Consider the following 20,393-nt stretch of genomic DNA (forward strand, 5'->3'; position numbering starts at 1 on the left):
AAATTCTCTATACCATGTTATTGATTTAGTATGATAATCTGCTAATCTTTCAGACTTTTTCTTCTGTCTTGTGAAAGATGAATCTGTTTACTGTCAGGAAATGCAGCAGTGTCTGTACTATGACTTACTGAAATGTAAATATCATGCTTGCACAATGTTTTCCTGAAAGAAGAACAGTTTTCCCTAATGTTTGTTCATTTCTGGTCAACCCTGCCATGCTGTGACATTACCACCTATGTTTATGATATTATATTTAGAAAGTGACATAAAAGTTGTTTTGATCACATGGTTGAAATAGAGGAGTTTCTCTTGTACTCAGTTGGTTATATTGGCCTCACCAAATGTGAACTTCTCAAAAACTCTGTTATGGGAACAAGTAACAGTGATTATCTAATTGACTATAAATTATAATTTAATTATAAACTATTAATTAAAATTGACAATAAATTAATATATGGCGGTTAAAATCATGATTGGTCTTCAACCCCATACAATTCAACCCCATCACAACATAATTTAATTCTGAATACTTTTTTATTTTTTTTCACCTGCAAGAATGTGACTTGATGACAACCAGCCCTTAAGGCAACTTAACAACAGAGAGAGAGAGAGAGAGAGAGAGAGAGAGAGAGAGCGTGTTCAGCCTTCACTTCACCTCACCTCCCACATGTAACGTGGCAGCCAGCGATGGCAAAGCTCCTCAACAAGTGAAGCGTGCTGTCTTCAGTTCCCTGAACGATCGCGCCATGGTTGCGGTGAGCGCGGAGAGCCCCGTGGATCAGTACCGGACGCTGGCGTACGACACCGCGCTCAGTACTTTACTCGCTGTGCTGGTGTACGTGGTGGTGAAGGTGAGTCTGGACGGGATCCGCCAGTGGCGGGCTCGGATCTCGGTTCTGATCGTGGGCTCGGGTCCGATCGGTCTGACCGCGGCTCTGGTCGCTGTCCGCTCCGGTAAAGTGCTGAAACTGACGCTCCTGGATGAGCGCTACCGGAGCGCGCTGCTCTGCAGACCGCAGCAGATCGCGCTGGACCCCCGCAGCGTCCGCTTCCTCCTGGACCTGGGGGTGGATTTTGACAACATGGAAGGCTGCTGGCACAACGAGCACTTCTTCACCAAAATCGGAGTGTTTCAGGAGTACTTGCTGAGCATCCTGGAGCAGAAGAAGCAAAAGGTTGACGTTAAAGTCCATTTGGGTACAAAGGTACGTGCGAGTTGTGGTTTCTTACTGCGTTGCTTGCAAATAAATCAGTACCGCGTGTTAAAGTTACTATAATAGTTATTTTCACCATTCACTTGCCCGACCTAGTCATTTACTCAAAATTATATTAAAAGGTCATCGCTGTAATTTGGAACAAGGGAACTGTGTTCAAGCTGGTTAGACTGTTATGTAGACAATCCCAGCCAAGCTACCACCTGATCATGCCAGGTTAAGGTGGTTTAGCTTGTTTTTGGAACATGGTAGCTGGTCACCATCAGCGTGAACCATCTTCTGAGCAGAGGTGAGTTTCCCAAAAGCATCGTTATGATTGTAAGTTCCATTGAACTCTATTGGTAACGACGGAACTTGCGACCATAGTTGCTTTTGGGAAACGCATCCCAGCTTGGTCATAACCAGTTTGGCCCAGCTAATGACCAGCTTAAACTAGCTAATGACCAACTAATGACCAGCATGGACCAGCAAATGACCAGTTAATAACCACCTTACACCAGCTAATAAACAGTTTGGCCAATGACCACCTTAAACAATCTAACGTCTAGTTTGGACAAGCTAATAATCAACATTCACAAACTATAACCAGTTTGGCCAAGCTAATAATCCATTTAAACTAGATATCGACCAGCTTAAACAGTCTAATGTACAGCTTAGACCAGATAATAACCATCTTGTACCAACTAATAACCAGTTTGACCCAGGTAATAACCAGCTAAACTAGGTAATTACCTCCATAATCTAACAACCCGCATTGGATCAGCAAATAACCAGCTTGGACTAGTTAATAACTAACTTTCAACAACTAATAACCAGTTTGGCCCAGCTAATAACCAGTTTAAACTAACTAATGACCAGCTTAAACAATCTAACAATCAGCATAGATCAGCAAATAACCATCTTGGACTAGTTAATAACCAACTTGCACCAATCAATAACCAGTTTGGCCCAGCTAATAATCATCTTAAACAATCTATTGATCAGCAAATTACCAGCTTGGACCAGTTAATAACCACCTTGCACCAACTAATCAGCAGTTTAGAACAGAAACCAGCTACCATGTCCTTATGCTACTGTCAACATGGTAAATAAATAATTAAATAAATAAATAAGATAGATAGATAGATAGATAGATAGATAGATAGATAGATGCTTCTTCCAATGGATTTTCTGAGCAGAGACACTCTCCTTATAGTTCAGTCAGTGTTAACTCAGCAGACAGAGTCGAGTCAAAGCCAAGGAGCTCAATAAAGCTGCTGCCCGTTTGCAGAAAAATGACCTTCAGCAATTAAAATCTGTTTCCTGGACACGTCTTTTCTGCTCACGTATGGCTCCTTGCATTTCTCTCAGGACTGAAAATTAGATTTTTTTATGTAGAGCAGCAATTGCCTCAGGAATAAAGATACAAGCACCAATGAGTTTCTATCACCATGAGACAGCATTTTGGGCTGGTCTGAAAGATGGCTCTGACATACAGGAAATTACTGAGATGGCTCAAAGCGTTTCATTAAATACACATTTAGTGCCAACTAACTAATTGCCTGATGTCTGTCATATAATGAACAGGTGATTATGTTTAACAGCTGCAGTGAGAAGGCATTCATACAGACAGCTACAATATGCTTCGTTCGATACGTTTGACATGCTTACAGTATTGTTGCATATTAGCACCATTTCACATACAATTTTCTTTTATATTAGGCATTTTACAGCATATTCAGTTCAGTATGTCAGACACAGTCATGTACTGTGAGGTAATTGTTCCAGTTTGTGTAAATGTATTTCTCTGGCCTTGGACCGTCAGGCCTGGCTATTTATGCCAGGTCTCTGATGTATCTAGACGCTCCCGTCCAATAAACCAAACCGGATTTGAGTTTCATTTCATTTAGAGCTATTCTGGGTGACAAGCCGTCAGTCTGGTTTAACGAAATGTCCTTCTGCTTGGAGGAGCACACACTGCCGGTGACAAATAAGAGTCTTTACTTGTCGCTGTCTGTGCAAATGAATGATTGATTCTTTTAAGACATTTATGCAGGTTTAACATGTTTTGTTGTTGAGAAGTATGCTGTTATAGAGATGTTCTGTTTTGCCTTAATGGCATAAAGATATAAATCCAATCCAATAATTGGTCCTGATGTTTTAAACTGTACTAAACAATGAAAAACACAAAGCATGTATTTTATAAGCATTATGTTTTTTGGCTCATAATGGGCATTTGTTCAAGAATTGGTGTGTGCATGTTGATTGTTTTGATTTAGTTTAATTTGATTTTAATTTAGTCTTTTGTTTGGAAATCCGACCACTGAACTGGTTTCGAGTCATTCATTCGGGAATCAGACCACACTGTAACCACTCCTTTTGTGCTGAAATCGTACTACTGGACTCACTGTATGTTTTGATTCACTTTAAAGAGCTGGTTCATAAGAGTCATTTGTTCAAGAATCAAGTACACTGTTCACATGGAATGTTTCATTTAAAACAACTGATTCCCAAAAGCCATTTGTTAGGAAAACTGAATAGCCCAGGTACTGAGTTTGTTTTATGATTCATCTGCAAGAACTGGTTCAGAAGAGTCCTTAGTTTGCAAAACAGTACACAGTTTGCAAAAAACTGGTTGGCATCGTCAGTTTTTGATTCACTACAAAGAACTGGCTCAAAGAGTTATATATTTGGGAATCAGACTCCACTGTGTTTTTGAATCACTAAAAATAACTGGCCCACGGATGCACTGTGCTTTGATTCTCTAAACTGTTTAGAATCATTAGTTCGGGAATCAGACTGTTCTGACCGTGCTGCTTGTTTTTGATTCCCTGCTCATAAGAATCATTTGATTGGGACTCTTACTTCAAATGCTTTTGATTCAGTAAAATGACCACATTGCAAGCCTAAATGTTTCCTCTTGCTGTGATCCTGTAGTTTAGCGAGGAGTACCTGAGGAAGATGCCGAGGGGTGAATGGCCGCGGGTGATTGTGGTTGCTGACGGTTCGTGTGGAGACTCCTGCTCGGTGCTGGGCATCAGCACTGATTACATCGTAGAATCATGTCGCGCTTACGGCGCCAATGCTACTATAGAAAGACTGGACCAGAGACAGGTGAGATGCTTACATGCAAGTCTTTTCAGAAAGCCCATGAAATCAAATTTGGAGTTTTGTTGCTTTTAGTACATTTCTAGTACACTTAAAGGGATAGTTCACACAAAAATGAAAATTATGTAATTAATTACTCACCCTCATGTTGTTCCAAACCCGTAAGATCTTCGGAACACAAATTAAGTTATTTTTGATTCATCCCATGAGCTCTCTGACCCTCCCATAGACAGGAAGGGTCCTTACATGATCAAGGTTCAGAAACGTAGCAAGGAGAACAGTAAAATAATCCATGACATCAGTGGTTCAACCGTAATTTTACTAAGCTACGAGAATACTTTTTGTGCGCGAAGAAAACAAAAATAACGACTTTATTCAAAGTCGTATATATATAGTCGTATACCCTTGTCTCCTCCGCATCACCCTAGCACCATTTTGGAGAGTATCACATAGGTAAACAGCATATGCTGTTCTGGGTCATCTGCGCCACGTGGATATGCTGTTTACATCATTTACGCTTTCTGGACCTTGATTGTGTTAATTACATTACTGTCTATGGGAGGCTGTCAGAATGCATCCAAAATATCTTAATTAGTGATCCGAAGATGAATGGAGGTCTTGCGGGTTTAGAACGACATGAGGGTGAGTAATTAATGACAGCATTTTTTGGTGAACTATCCCTTTAAGTGGACTTTTATTAACGTCATAATATCTGCAAATACATTTTTTTTTAAATACTTATAACATTTGAAATACTTCAAGTGTACATTCCATACAATGAACTCCCCACCAAACATGGCATTTTCTGGGTTTCCGTGTTCTCACTGTGGTACGCTAGGGGGGAGCGATCACTTATGTGACCCTGGACCACAAAACCACATTGTATGGGTCAAAATTATTGATTTTTCTTTTATGCCAAAAATCATTAGGATATTAAGTAAAGATCATGTTCCATGAAGATATTTTGTATATTTCCTACTGTAAATATATCAAAACTTATTTTTTTATTAGTAATATGCATTGCTAAGAACTTCATTTGAACAACTTTAAAGGAGATTTTCTCAATATTTTGAATTTTTTGCACCCTCAGATTCCAGATTTTCAGATAGTTGTATCTCAGCCAAATATTGTCCTATCCTAACAAAGCTTATTTATTCAGCTTTCATGTGATGTATAAATCTCAATTTTGAAAAATTGACACTTATGACTGGTTTCGTGGTCCACGGTCACATATGCAAGCGTGTGCCTATGAAAAATAATGCAATCATTAACACTAACCGCATATAAATGAAAACTGCCAAATGTTACAGAGTGAAATGTCAATCCAGAAAGTAGTAAAGGCCTGTGCAAGCTTTGGGAGCGCTCATGGAAGCCATCCACTGCAACTTTGCTTTGATAATATTACTGAATATGATCCAGATGTAGTATTTGATAAAAATGCAATTTTCTCAGCTTTTTGCTCAAAATGTTGCTTTTTTTAACGAAATCTACCTACATTCGAGTGTTGGTTAAAAAAAAAAGGCTAGAATAAAACAGTTTTTTTTTTGTTTGTTTTAAAGTAGAGGATCTGGTCTTTATTTTGATGTATTGCATGTTCAGATATTCATACAACAAGATATTCTGGGGGCCATGAAATTTGAGTGAAAATCAAAAATGCCAAAGACTTTTTGAAGTAAACAATAAATCAGTATTTTTAAGCATTTTTCTATATTCTATACACTGTAAAAGTGAATACAGGCAGTTGTTATTTTAATAAGTTGTTTGAAAATGAAAAATGACTCTAAAATTAAATGTAAAACGTTTAGTTGTGTAACCTCAGCATACGTCCAAAAATATTGAAGAATGTTTGCCGCAATTTAAACTATTGAAATTATATGCTTTCACACAAAATACATTTTAATGTTATTAAAAAAGGGGGCTGTTCACACAGAATTTTTTTTCCCATTCCACTATTTTCCATTGTTTTTCTTTATAAACGCACATGCTAGACGGATGTGTGCCAACATGGTGGAGGCATTCTGCACTGTGCTTTTTTAAACCATTTTTAAATCCTCTTAGATGCAAAGACGCATTCTATGTGAACGGCCCTTTACAGTGCATATGCATTCTTCTTTCTTTCTCCGTCAATCATTATACCGCATCACACCATTATATCTCAGTAGCAACCTTTTTTTCCTCTTCCCATGCTATTATTCTCAGAAATCTCTCATTTGTGTTCTTGAATATGAATCGAGTGTTAGTCCGAGCGCTCTGTGGTCATGAGGTCAACAGAGTCCTACTGGGCTGATTCATATTATGAATATGGGTGAGGAAATTAAGCCATTATGAATAATAATAGTCTATTTCTGCCAGCAATAAACACTGATGATGCAGGTGAGGCGGAGAGAAGCTGCAGCCTCCATCATTAGCTGATTCTGTCTGTAAATTGATTGTTTTTACACAGGTTTAGAATGACGGTTTGTATAACTGATTTTTCTTTCTGTCTTTAGTTAATGGGCTTTTTGTTTGAACAGATGGTATAGCGGGTTTAGCTAACGCAGATAACCAAGGTCAGCTAGCGTCCCCCAACAGGCTGTTTTGTTAGTCTCTGTTATAGTAATTCATCAAACAAGCTTTAGCAACCTTGATAAGGTTTAGAGATAAGCAGGGTGTCAGTCTAATTAGTGCAGCTGAAACTTGGCTCTGAATAATGAGGATTCTTGATTATCAGTACCAGTTGTTACCACTCTCTCTCTGTGAGCCTTAAAGAGTACGTTCACCCAAATATTTACATTTTGTGATCTTTTACTCACCCTTGTGTCATTCCAAACTTGTATGACTTTCTTTCTTCTGTTGAACACAAAAGATATTCTGAAGAATGATGGCGACCAAGCAGTTTCGGTTCCCATTGACTTTGTATTGGGAACCGTAATGTATTGTCAAAAATATAATGTAAGTCAATGGGAATCAGAACCTGTTTGGTGACCAACATTCTTCAAAATATCTAATCATATCTAATCACACCCAATTATTTTGAGATTGCTCATAACTTTTGGAGATATAGCGCAGACACTGGACAAAGATGAAAGTTTATAGTGCGCACGTGTCGGTCATGCTATCAAATGAAATATACTTTAAAAGGCTATGCGTTCGGCTGTACACTAGCGTACATGTAAAAAATGTAGTATATTTTGGGTTTCGGAATTAAACAGGCCATCTTAGCAGACATGTGGCTTACCTTCAGTATTGAAATGTGGTTGAAATAACATTGGTTGTTGTTTTAGTGTTGAAAAAATGTTAAAACAATGTTTAATACATTACAATACAATACAATACAAATTTTATTTCTATAGTACATTTAAAACAACTGCCGTTGACCAAAGTGCTTTCCAGCATCATTACATACAGTCACACAAAATAAATTCAACAACAATTCAACAAAATTCAACATTAATTCAACATTAAAATGTAAAACCTGATCCCTCTAATCGACTCCAAAAGCTCCACTAAAAAGGTACGATTTCAATCTAGACTTAAAAACATCCACAGATGGGGAAGATTTAATATGCATTGGGAGAGGGTTCCATAAATGGGGAGCAGCCACTGAAAAGGCCCTATCGCCCTTAGATTTTAATCTCGTTTTAGGAACATGAAGAATCATCTGATTTGAATATCTCAAGTTTCTTGAATTTTGATAAGGAATTAAAAGGTCAGGAATATATTTTGGGGAAATGCCATGCAACGCTTTAAAAATATATAATGAAAATAAAATAGGCCCAAGAATAGACCCTGTGGCACACCACTACGTAATTTAGCTGATGTCGAAAACAAATCTTCAAGGCAAACCGAGAAAGATTTATCTTTTAACTATGATTTAAACCACTCTAAGGCAGTACCCTTAACACCAACATCTTCCAAACGCAGCAATAAAATACCATGATCAACAGTATCAAAAGCAACTGTGAGATCAAGTAAAATAAGAATAACTACCTTTCCAGAATTAACTGCCAAAAAATATAATTAAAAACCTTAAGAAGGGTGGATTCTGTACTATGAAGTGACCTAAAACCTGACTGGAACATATCTATAATAGCATTCATATCTAAATATGATGCAAGCCGGGACAGAACAACCTTCTCTAAAATTTTTGATAAGAAAGGTAGTTTCGATATAGGTCGGTAATTACTTAAAATAGTGCAGTTTAAATTTGGTTTCTTACGAAGTGGCTGCACTACTGCATGTTTAAAACAAACAGGGACATTTCCATTGCTATTAAGAAGCGATTGAATAGTTTTACCTAAAAGATCAAACAAATTTAACAACAGCCGAGGAGGAAGAGGATCAAATGGATGTGCAGCTAGTCTAGTGTGCCTTAATATATGCTCCAACTGAGGTAAAGAAATAGGTTCAAAACTACAAAATGAACTCTGATAATTTAACTCAGCATGAAAGGTCGTTACTGAGATAATCTGTAACCGAAGATTATTGACTTTGTTTACAAAGAATTGCAAAAAATCCTCACACATCATTTGAGTAGGCTCTAGACAATTAGTAGGTGCAGGAAAAATCACTTTATTATTTGTATTAAATAAGACATTAGGCTTATTTGAGTTCTTATTAATTATATTTGAAAAAATATTTTGCTTTTGTAACCTTTTTGCAAATAGACTGAAAATTTGCCAAAGCTTCACTTAATATATCAAATGATATTTGCAACCTATCTTTCTTCCATTTTCGTTCAGCCCTTCTGCAAATTTTCCTTGAGGTACGAATTTCATCATTCATCCACGGCTGTGATTGTTTTTTTGATTCCCTAAATTTTAAGGGAAAGGGGGAAAGGGAAGTGGTGTGTGGCCAAGTATGGTGACCCATACTCGGAATTTGTGCTCTGCATTTAACCCATCCAAGTGTACACTCAGTAGTGAACACACACCCGGAGCAGTGGGCAGCCAATGCTGCGGTGCCCGTGGAGCAGTTGGGGGTTCAGTGCCTTGCTCAAGGGTCTCACCTCAGTCGTGGTATTGAGGGTGGAGAGAGTGTTGGTTATTCACTCCCACCTACAATCCCTGCCGGACCTGAGACTCAAACCCACAACCTTCAGGTTACAAGTCCAACTCTCTATCCATTAGGCCACGACTGCCCCCAAGGGTGCCATCTCATCTAAAATTTCTGTACAAACCGAATTAAAAGAATTAAAATACCCATCCACACTAAGGTTCTGAGAAGAAAACTCTAAATCATGACAGAATGAAGAGACAAAAAATAAAATAAAAATTTGCCTCTGAAAATTTATCAACAGTTGAAGTATTTGTAAGACGAGTAGAGTTGCCAGACCTATTGCTTATTGAATTCAGCGAAGGAAATGCAGCATCAAAACAAACAAATGATCAGAAAAACAAGCATCATTTACCACAACATTAGTAACAGAGAGACCCAAGAACAGTACAAGATCAAGAGTATGGCCAGCTCTGAGTAGATCCTGACACAAACGGAGTAAAATTAAATGAATCGATCAACTGCAAAAATCACAAAAAGGAAGTCCAAATTATTTGATGAACAGTCATCATTTAAAATGAAAGTTTTATTCACCATGGACCTTGCATTTATTTACGCCATCTTAACTGAGAAGGTGTTATCAACTTGTGGCAAATTCATGCACTTATCTTATTTGAGCGATCAAAGATTGCTGACATTTACTCCTCCGTTCCGATGATGCGAAAGCCGTTGGCCACGCCAATGAGCTGGAAGCAACCCGTTAGGCTCAACGGGAACCAACCATGAGCGTCTTTGTATGAAAGCCCAACAACGCCACCCAGAGGTATCTTTATGTCTATAACTTTAATGCTTGGACAAAGCTGAACAAGTCCAGACATGTCCAGACAAGTGTCAGGAGGCAGTGTATGTATGGGTGGAGCGATCGACTTGTTCATTGTACAAGAGAAAGGACTACTGCATGTTTGTTTCTTCTGTGAGTGATTGATTAAAAGTAAGTTATCCGTTTTACAGTCTATGCTAAGTCAAATGTTGACACTAGTTTAATGCTGCTAAACTGTGCATGTTCCACTGCATAATTTAGATACATAAGCTAAAATTGTACACCCGTTTACGGTACATAGTTAAATGGAAAGGACTTTGCCAAAGTAATGCAACATAAATGCCTTTATTACTTGACATTTGATACTGTGATTTACTGCCACTGTGGCTGTGTATAACGTTCATTTCTTTAGGCTAGCCATATTATTGTTTATATTTCAAATCTTATATTGTATACTGTTTTCTGTGTTCATTGTAGACCACACACAAGCCCACATGCACCTCCTATGGGCAATTGCCTGTAATCATTCATGCATGTAAAGATAATCACAATAAAATCCGGGAACTGAGACCTTCTCTTGCTTCCGTTTCTCTAACCGGAAACTCCTACCACCATTTCTACTAGTACCCAACCGAACCCTTGAGCATCCCTTACGCTCGTACATGGTCCTTCGAGCCGGATGTACTTCTGTAGAAATGGATTCTGATCCTGCCGGCACAGCAGATGCCGCGGTTCGACCCCACACACAAAGAGAGCGACATCTCCCGGCCCATCTAGTGGATTATGAAGTCCAGCTCCCTACGCACCTACAATCGGCACCACCTCTAGCTGACACCTCTTCACAGAGACATTCTAGACATTCCTCTAAATCCATCTCATCTGGGACAGCCTCCAGAGCTACCTCCAGATCACGACACAGTGCTTCAAGTCGATCTCCAAGACATGCTCTGTCTGACGTCCAAGCAGCAGTACTGGAGGAGAGATTAAAGGCCCTTGAACTAGAGGAACTACAAACGTCAGGTTGAAGAGGACGCTACAGCAGACAAGGAATGTCAAAGACTTGACGACCAAGCCAGAGAGGCACTCAAAGCCAGAGAGGCCTTGGCTAAACAGATTGATACACGACGTCGTCTCAAGAAAGCACAAAATGAGCTTGAAGTTGCCAAGCTAGTTACCTCGTTTCTTAAACAGGACAACAACAGCAGATCTGGATCACAGTCTAGCATCGCCAGTGATTTAGCTGAAGCACACACTGGAGTAAACTCACCACAGAGTGTTGTTACTAATGATATTTTAACATCATATGTCCATACTGCAACAATAAGGACCATTTCCTATGGTCCTTATTGTTTCCTTTTGCATGCAAGACTTGCAAAAAATTGCATCTTATCATTCTCCATGAAGTAGTCCAGCAGACACAACAGAGTGTTCTTCTAGTCAATGTTCCCCCTAACCAGGTCTACTTAGATCATCCTCACCAATCTCCAAAGGTGATGCTGAAGGTAGTCAAGGTTCTACTCCACTACAGAGATAGAACCATGGAGACATATGCAGTGTTAGATGATGGCTCTGAGCGTACCATTGTATTACCACAGGCTGTGAAACAGTTAAACCTTACTGCAGTGCCTGAAACGCTCACCCTACGTACAATACGTCAGGAGGTACTTCGCTTAAACGGAGCATCTGTTTCCTTCTCTGTGTCCCCGTTAAACAGGCCAACTAGGAAGTTTGAGATTAATCAGGCCTTCACAGCCGAGAATCTGAGACTGTCTGAACACTCTTATCCTATAGCTGCTCTCCAACGCAAATATGCCCATATCCGGTCTTTGCCATTGCCACAGATTGAGCGAGCACAACCCTTGCTACTCATTGGGTCAGACATGCCTCATTTACTAGTGCCAGTCTAGCCCATACAAATGGGACCTCTTAATGCTCCTATAGCTGTTCATACCTGGCTCGGTTGGACTCTCCAAGGCCCTGCTGGGTACAGCCTACCTACCCCTTGTGACCAACAATGTCTGAACATCACTGTAGACGGTCAGAATGCTGAACTACTCAAGAACGTTGAGTGTCTTTGGCAGATTGACACCCTACCCTACATTAACGAAACAGCAGCCACTCGTTCTAAACAGGACCAACAGGCTCTCACACTACTCCAAACTCGCACTACTAGGGTAGAGGTTGATGGCATTCTACGATACGCTACTCCGTTGCTCAAACGACCAAATATGGTCACCCTTAAAGCCCCAAAGGAGGCAGTACTGGCATCCCTTCGCAGCACTGAACAGAGACTCGCCAAAGACCCAAACCTGTCTGAAGCATACTGCACTGAGATGGCCAAACTAGAGGAGGCTGGTTATGTGGCAGAAATCTCCCCTCAGGAAGCAGAGAAGTCAGCTGAATCCTGGTACATTCCACACCATATGGTGAGACACAATGGCAAAAACAGAATAGTGTTTAACTGTTCTTTCCAGTATCAGGGTCAGTCATTAAATGATCACCTCATTCCTGGTCCCATACTTGGTCCATCTTTGCTTGGAGTTTTGCTTCGGTTCAGGCAGCACACCGTGGCGGTGAGCGCAGATGTGAAAGGTATGTTTCACCAGGTTCGCCTACTGCCAGATGACAAGGCAATCCTGCGTTTCCTGTGGAGAAACATGCAAAGGACTGAGCAGCCAAAGATCTATGAGTGGCAGGTCCTGCCCTTTGGAACAACATGCAGTCCTTGTTGTGCTATATATGCTCTGCAACGAGTGGCCCATGACAATGGTGAAATTGATCCTACTCTAGCCGAATCAATCACACAATCATTCTACGTAGACAATTGTCTTCAAAGTGCACAATCAACCGAAAAGGCCAGATCTCTTGTCGATGGCCTACGGCAATTGCTGTTGACTGGAGGGTTCAATCTTCGTCAATGGGCCAGCAACAGACCTGAAGCAATTGAACACCTTCCGACAGAAGCAAGGTCACAAAGCAGTGAGCTATGGTTATCCCAAAAAAGCCCAGATCTTTTGGAGGGCACACTTGGATTGCGGTGGAACTGTCTCCATGACTCCTTAGGATACAGACCTCGCCAAGTGGAATGTCTCAAGCCAACTTTGAGAAATATTTACAAGGTATTAGCATCACAGTATGACCCTCTCGGGTATTTAATTCCGTTCACTACACAGGCCAAGATACTCGTTCAGGATCTATGGAAACTTCACCTGGGATGGGATGACCTCATCGAGTCTGACAGCCTACAAAACAGATGGCAAACTTGGGTACAGGAACTGCCCAATTTGGAACAGCTAGAGATTCCCAGATGCTACACTCCATTTCAAGTGCATGAGGAAATGACCACCAGAGACCTGCACATCTTCTGTGATGCATCTGAAAGGGCATATGGCTCAGTATCATATCTACGCACAGAAGACAAGAATGGCCATATACACATTTCATTTTTATTGGCGCGTTCACGTGTAGCACCCAGGAAACAAATGTCCATACCAAGACTTGAACTGAGTGCAGCACTTACTGGAGCGCAGATGGCAAAAGTCCTCCAAAGGGAGCTCACAGTCACCATCAGGCAAGTCATCCTATGGTCAGATTCCACCACTGTCCTTCGCTGGCTGCTGTCTGACTCCTGCAGGTATAAGGTCTTCGTAGGCACTCGAGTTGCTGAAATTCAGTCCCTCACAGACATCAACTCCTGGAGATATGTGGGTTCGGGAAAGAATGTGGCAGATGATATAACCCGTGGAAAATCCTTAAAGGAGTTGATACAATCAGGCCGCTGGGCTAATGGACCCAACTTCTTGCAGCAATCAGAAGTCTCCTGGCCTACCATGCCGGCTGCTGACCCTGAACTGGATACTGATAGGTATGAACAGGTACATAATAGACATAAACAGGCAAATAAATTCCAAAGCCTGACGGCATGCCGGCAAACACGCTAGTGCTATCTTGAATGCTAAATGGTTGTAAAAAGGTTAGTGAAATACTTATAAATCAACCATGAAATTTAAACAAGAGCTGTTGGAAAGTCAACAAATGCAATTGCAATACCTACAACCTTAATCAATGATGTTGATTTAAACACTTAAATGGCGGGTGGTACCTTTAAGAAATTTCTTCTTCACATGTGAAATGAGAAACTTTTAAACACAAACTAAGGACAAAACAAGTCAATTAATACAACAGTCTGAATACGATTTTCATTGATTTCATAAACTTAGACATATTTCAAAATAAAAGCCCATTGCTTCCATTTAAGAATATGCAGTAGTCAGTGGAGACAAATGAGAAATCCTTAAAGGAACATGACCTGGCTGGATTATACTGTACTGATGCTTCTGCCACTATTATTTCCTGTAAAAGATCACGGGGAATAGAAGAGGCATTTCAGCTTTTTCTCTGCAATAATTAATTAGCGAATCATTGTTAAATGGACACGTAATAAATATTTAAATATGTTGAGGATGACTTATGAATAAATTAATAAATGTAAATATTAGTGATGTCAAATGATTAATCGCATCCAAAATAAAAGTTTTTATTTACATAATGTGTGTATACTGTGTATATTTATTATGTATATGTAAATACACACACATACAGTATATATTTTGAAAATATTTCCATGGATATATTTATATTCATATAATTGATATTATATAAAAATATTTTAAATGTATAAACATAACATATTTTTCTTAAATATATACATGCATGTGTGTTTATTTATATATACATAATAATTATACACAGCACACACACATATATTATGTTAACAAAAACTTTTATTTTGGATGCGATTAATCATTTGACAGCACTAGTAAATATAATAAATAATAAAAATATACAGTATAACATTATAGTAGTAAGTGTAAAAAAAATATATTATATAAATATTACGATATTTAAGAAAATAATGGTCCGTTTCTGTTTTCTAGGTTCCCACACCTGAGATCCGTGCACATAGTTTGTATTTTGATCTGTCGGCGTACGGGATCGACACTGTGAAGGAATCACGCAGCTCCTCTCAGCCGGCAGCGAAGCCCGGATTCCATCTGAAGATCTACGGAACGTTCAGGAACCGCTACATGGCTCTGGCCTGCACTTCAGACGCAGACTCCAAAATGATGCATTTCCTGCGCCACACAGCCAACTCTTCAGTAAGACATCTCAATCCCAGCATGCATCTGTTAGACTCAGGAACTAAAGTTTATGCACTCATCCAAAATGCTGGTCTGCTCACCCTCTCCAGCCAGCGCATAACTGAATTTCAACATATAAATGTAGTTGAAATAATGTCAGTTGGTGTTTCTAAATGTTAAATAGCTGTAAAAAGGTTAACAAAATAGTTATCATCACCCAGCAATAAATTAAAAGTTGGATATATACATCCCACTTTACCTACCTACATATACTATAGTTTATGCACATGAAACAATATAATATAGCAAATCTCAGTTTCATGATTGTTTTATATCATCTCAAAAATGTAAACCGTATTATCACACAGCTCTCTCTCTCTCTCTCTCTCTCTCTCTATATATATATATATAGTTAGCTATATTATATCCAAACCTTATTCCCATACAACAAGCAGTCACATAAAGCTATACATACAGTGCTATACATAACATAAAGCTATACAACAGATAGTGCAGTTCCAAAATGTACCAGCAGGGGCAAACAGGGCTAAAGGCCATACCAGACTATATTTTCACATCTCTGACTCTGTTTTGCCTTACTTGGAGAGTTTGATTAATGAATAAATAGAGACAGACAAGAAAAGAGGAACAATAGCACAGAAATATGCAGATGAGTGCTTGAAAAAGAAAACAATAAAGGCCTAAAGAAAGAAACGGTGAAAAAAGATATCAAAAATAGACAGGATATATCAAGACACAGTCGTCACAGGAAATGTCATTCACTGACATTACCTGGTTACAGTCACTATATGTGTGTGTGTGTGTGTGGAGGGAGTGTGTATGTAATAATGTGCTTGTAAAGCCCCCCGATGAGTGTGCAGAGCGGGAGACTGAACGAATCCCTTTCCTCTCTGTTGACTCAGATCATGAAGAACATCTTCCACCAGTCGTTCAACGCGTACAAGACAGACATCGAGCCTCGTCTGAGTGAACTCACGCTGCACCACATGCAGTGCAGCCGCAAGCTGTTCGAGATCATGCTGTCCTACAGACGCGTCAGCGCCGCTTACATCGAAGGAGACAACGTCGCCGTGACTGTGGAAGGAGAAGCTGCGCGAGTGCTCAACTTTGACACGGGTGAGCGTCTGGATGCTTTTAGGCCAAATACAGTTACTCTTCTTTCACGTTTTTCCATTGCATTGCGTTTTCTATGTAAACACGCAGTAGATGGATGTGATGGACTGTTGAGATCACGTCTTGTGTCTGTTGCAGCATCTCATGAATGACACACCGTTCTAAAACACGGCATTTAGGTTGAAAGAAGTTCAACTTTTTAAAAAACACACTTTTTTCTTTCCTCCTCTTCTACTACCCTGTGTCTCACATTTTTAACCGTAAAAACGCATTCTTTTTTAATGTCCCCTTATAATTGTGGTTATGGATATTCATATTTAAAACTACACATATATTTACTGCTACAAATTTAGATTAAGTAAAACTATATATTTAGGGTTTTCAATAATATTTGAGTTATAAAACCTAAAATTTGAAATGTAAATAAATAAATAAAGCCAAATTCCACATATAAAAATGAACTGTACCTAAATTTTGACTTTGTTAAAATTAAAACATGTATTTTTGTTTCTAAAATAATTTAATTGCAGGTTTTTGTAATTTTCCCCTGCAATTTCTGTTCAACCCTGTTATGCTGTGACATTTCCCTCTTAAAAATATAATATATTTATTAATAATATTTGTATATATAAATAAATATATCAAATTATCACATAGTGATAATTTTTTCAATGTTATTTTTGGCACAAAGCACTGGAATGTTGACTAAAATATTTTATACAAAAATATAATATAATTTATTTTATAATTATTATTTAGTAAACATATTTAGTATACAAATTATATTTAGTAATTTGTTTTAAGTTTAATTTTCAGTTTTCAATAATCAATATTTTATTTTTATCTGTCAAGATTAATAATAATAATAAAAAATAATAATAATAAAATATATATATATATATATATATATATATATATATATATATATATATATATATATATATATATGTGTTCTAATGTGTTAGTGATAATGTGATCTATTACAAGGCACACTGAAACTGGGTGATACTGTGAAAGAGCACTATGAATAAAATAAAAACAATAAAACAAAATAATAATAATAAATTGAATGAGAATGACCTGTATATACTTTATTCTGTAGCACTGTATGGCTGCTAACAACATTTTACATGAAGCCAAAAACATTTTATTCATAATCATTACAATCAGCATTCCCTTACAGATCATAACCAATTGTATTTCACACTATTTGTCTGTAATCTATGATATGAATCTTCACTGATTCTGTGGAAGGTTGTGGTGTGAATCTGGGCATGAGAGGACTGGAGTCGCTGGGAATGTTCATCTACAGAACGGCCACGGCGCTGGACCAGAATGACGTGTTTGAGGCGCTCTCGGCCAAAATCCAGCACTCCAGACACGTGGCAGAGACTTTCAGGAAGAGCGGACTGGCCTCGGCAGTGTTTGAATGACCCTGAGCATGCGTGTGTGTGTGTGTGTGTTTGACAGAGAACGAGTGTGTGTGTGTGTTTTGAGGTGAGTTATAAACTTGCAACACATGATGCTTACAAATTCTGATCTATTTTGTGATCGTGTTTGGAATGTTGAATATTCAAATTACATTAGAGAGACCAAAGTTTGTGTATTAGCATTTCATTTGTGAAAACATTTGCTAATTATTGGTGTAATGTGATGATAAATAGTGCATTGTGTTTTGAGTAGATCAAACAATACAAGAACTGGAGATGATTCAGTCTAAAATGACCACTAATCATACTGAAGATATAGTGACTGCATTAGATAATACAATATCAAAGCTAGTGTCCTAATTAGAGCAGTGTTAGTCACCGACAGACTCTACTGCTAGTCAGACTGCACTATGAAAACACTAGCAAACATGAATGGGTACAGCAGTAGTTTAGCGATGGGATTTAGTGGATCAGTAACAGACAGCATCATCAGATCTCTAGAAATTAAGTGCCTGTTACATACAGATATAAAGATGTCTATTTATTTGACAGTATTTGTTAATAAAATTAAGTGTTTGCCTTCTAATTCTGTGCATTCTTTTTTGTTCAAGTACATATTTATGATCTGAAGCAGAGTTATAATAGTTCACATAAACATCAAACGTTCATTACCTGAATGTAAACATTATTTCAACTAGTTGACAAGGCAATATGTCTCATTTTCATTTCGTTTATTCTGATGTACTAAAATAAACCGAATAAACACTATATAGAAATTTAACAACAAAAACTAAAAATTATGAAATGCAATAAAATGACTAAAACCTAAATTGACTATAATAGTAGCTCTGACACCAAAATAGCACTGATTTGAAGTCTTTCATTTGTACTAGTGAAACAAAATAGTAAATAAAACATCTAAACAATTATATTTCTAAAACATATTTGTATTATTTAAAAATGAATGCTTTGATGGCATTAAATGAGCATGACGTCTCACGCTCAGTGGTCCTGTCAGAAGTCAGGCGAGGGGGACCTCTAGTGGACAAATGGACAAATGTGAACAGGATTCAAACTTGGGATCATGCGGGAAATTATTAGGTTCATGAAATAATGACAAACTAATAATTAAATTATATATATGTATATATTTTTTTTAAAACATATATTTTTTAAAGAAGAACAAGTTTAGTAAGAAATCATATTTTATTTGCAATTTAATGTGTGGTGTTATTCAAAGTTTTTCATCTGATATTTATATATTTTTTCAGCTTTATTTTATTTAACAAAAATAAAAAAAAATAAAAAATTCGTTTTAGCTTTAGTTACCATTTAAATATTAACTTAATCTCAGTGTTGTATTTAAATTAGGGCCGGGACTTTAACGCGTTAATTTAGATTAATTAATTACACAAAAATAACGCGTTAATTTTTTTTTACGCATTTTAATCGCACTTATTTTTGCACCGCGGAACGTTTCTCACTGGATGAGTTTCGGCAGACCGATTATACTGGAGCACCAACTAGCGTCAGAACGGACTTGCGTTCGTGGAGACCGGTCTTGGCTAGGGCTGGGTATCGAGTTCGATACTTTTTAGGCACCGACCGAATTGCCTCGATACCACCGAGTATCGAAAAACGTCTTGTCGTTCGGTACCAAATTTCGATACCTAAGGGGTTAATCTCATCACATCAGTGAGCCAATAAGCCTGCATCACTAGCTGTGTTTGACTAGAAACGGCGACGTGCAGATTGATCAGTGTTTGACCTCCGCGAGAGCGTTTCGAAAGCGCACGCCCGGAGCAGTCAGCTCTTTAAATCGCGCGGTTTGTTCATTATACACAGACTGAAGCTCGAGTGACGTTCGCGGTCATTTCAGCGTCTGCCGCCTCTCTAAATGAGGACATGAACAACATCTCCAGACCTGCTCTGAAAGTCACTTCATGAGCATTTTACCGTTTGATTCGAGTAAAACTAACTCATCTCATATACACACAGAACTGTAAAGGTATTCCAGGCAACCCGTCAAAATAAAAGTTCGGTTTTAATATTAACGGTATTAATATTGTTCAGCAGACAGCACTGCTAATACTAGGCTACTATTAAAATTATTAAAACTTTTTTTTTTTTTAGTAATGATCACTCAACAGTTATTCCATGTTTTAATTTTAATAGTAACCTCCCTTTGTTTGCCAAAATAAATAAACTTTGATTTTCAATAATTTAAAGAGAAATTAAATTAATGTTTTATGTCTTGATTTGAAAACCAGATACAGAACACAGAATTTCTGAGGAAAAATAAAACATGTCATAAGGCTATTTTAAGAATAAATTTAAATAAACTAAGTTGTTTTTATGCATTCAAATAATTAGACATACTACACCAGAATTTAATAACAATAAAACATATGGTGAAAGAAAATAAAACACCCACTTATGAAAGTGGATGAAGATTTTACATTTCTTGAAGTCTTTAACAACCTAGAAATGATGATTCTGTCTGAGCTTTGTGTTTTAAAATGAACATGCACTAATGTAAACGTAGCCTAACAGATGTGTAAACTGAAAACAATTTGAACTTTATTAAAATTAT

At 38.0% G+C, this 20,393-nt stretch overlaps 1 protein-coding gene across 1 annotated transcript; it reads left to right on the top strand.

Annotated features, from left to right (window-relative positions):
- Positions 1-671: 671 nt before the first annotated feature.
- LOC306866607 (uncharacterized protein) lies at positions 672-18,384 on the top strand. Its single transcript, XM_079411863.1, has 5 exons — positions 672-1,205; positions 4,131-4,307; positions 15,033-15,254; positions 16,160-16,373; positions 17,625-18,384. The coding sequence occupies exons 1-5, from the start codon at positions 747-749 to the stop codon at positions 17,801-17,803; spliced, it is 1,251 nt and encodes a 416-aa protein (XP_079267989.1). The 5' UTR covers positions 672-746; the 3' UTR covers positions 17,804-18,384.
- Positions 18,385-20,393: the final 2,009 nt, after the last annotated feature.

The sequence above is a fragment of the Barbus barbus genome, assembly GCF_936440315.1.
Source record: "Barbus barbus genome assembly, chromosome: 48".
Classification (NCBI taxonomy): Eukaryota; Metazoa; Chordata; class Actinopteri; order Cypriniformes; family Cyprinidae; genus Barbus; species Barbus barbus.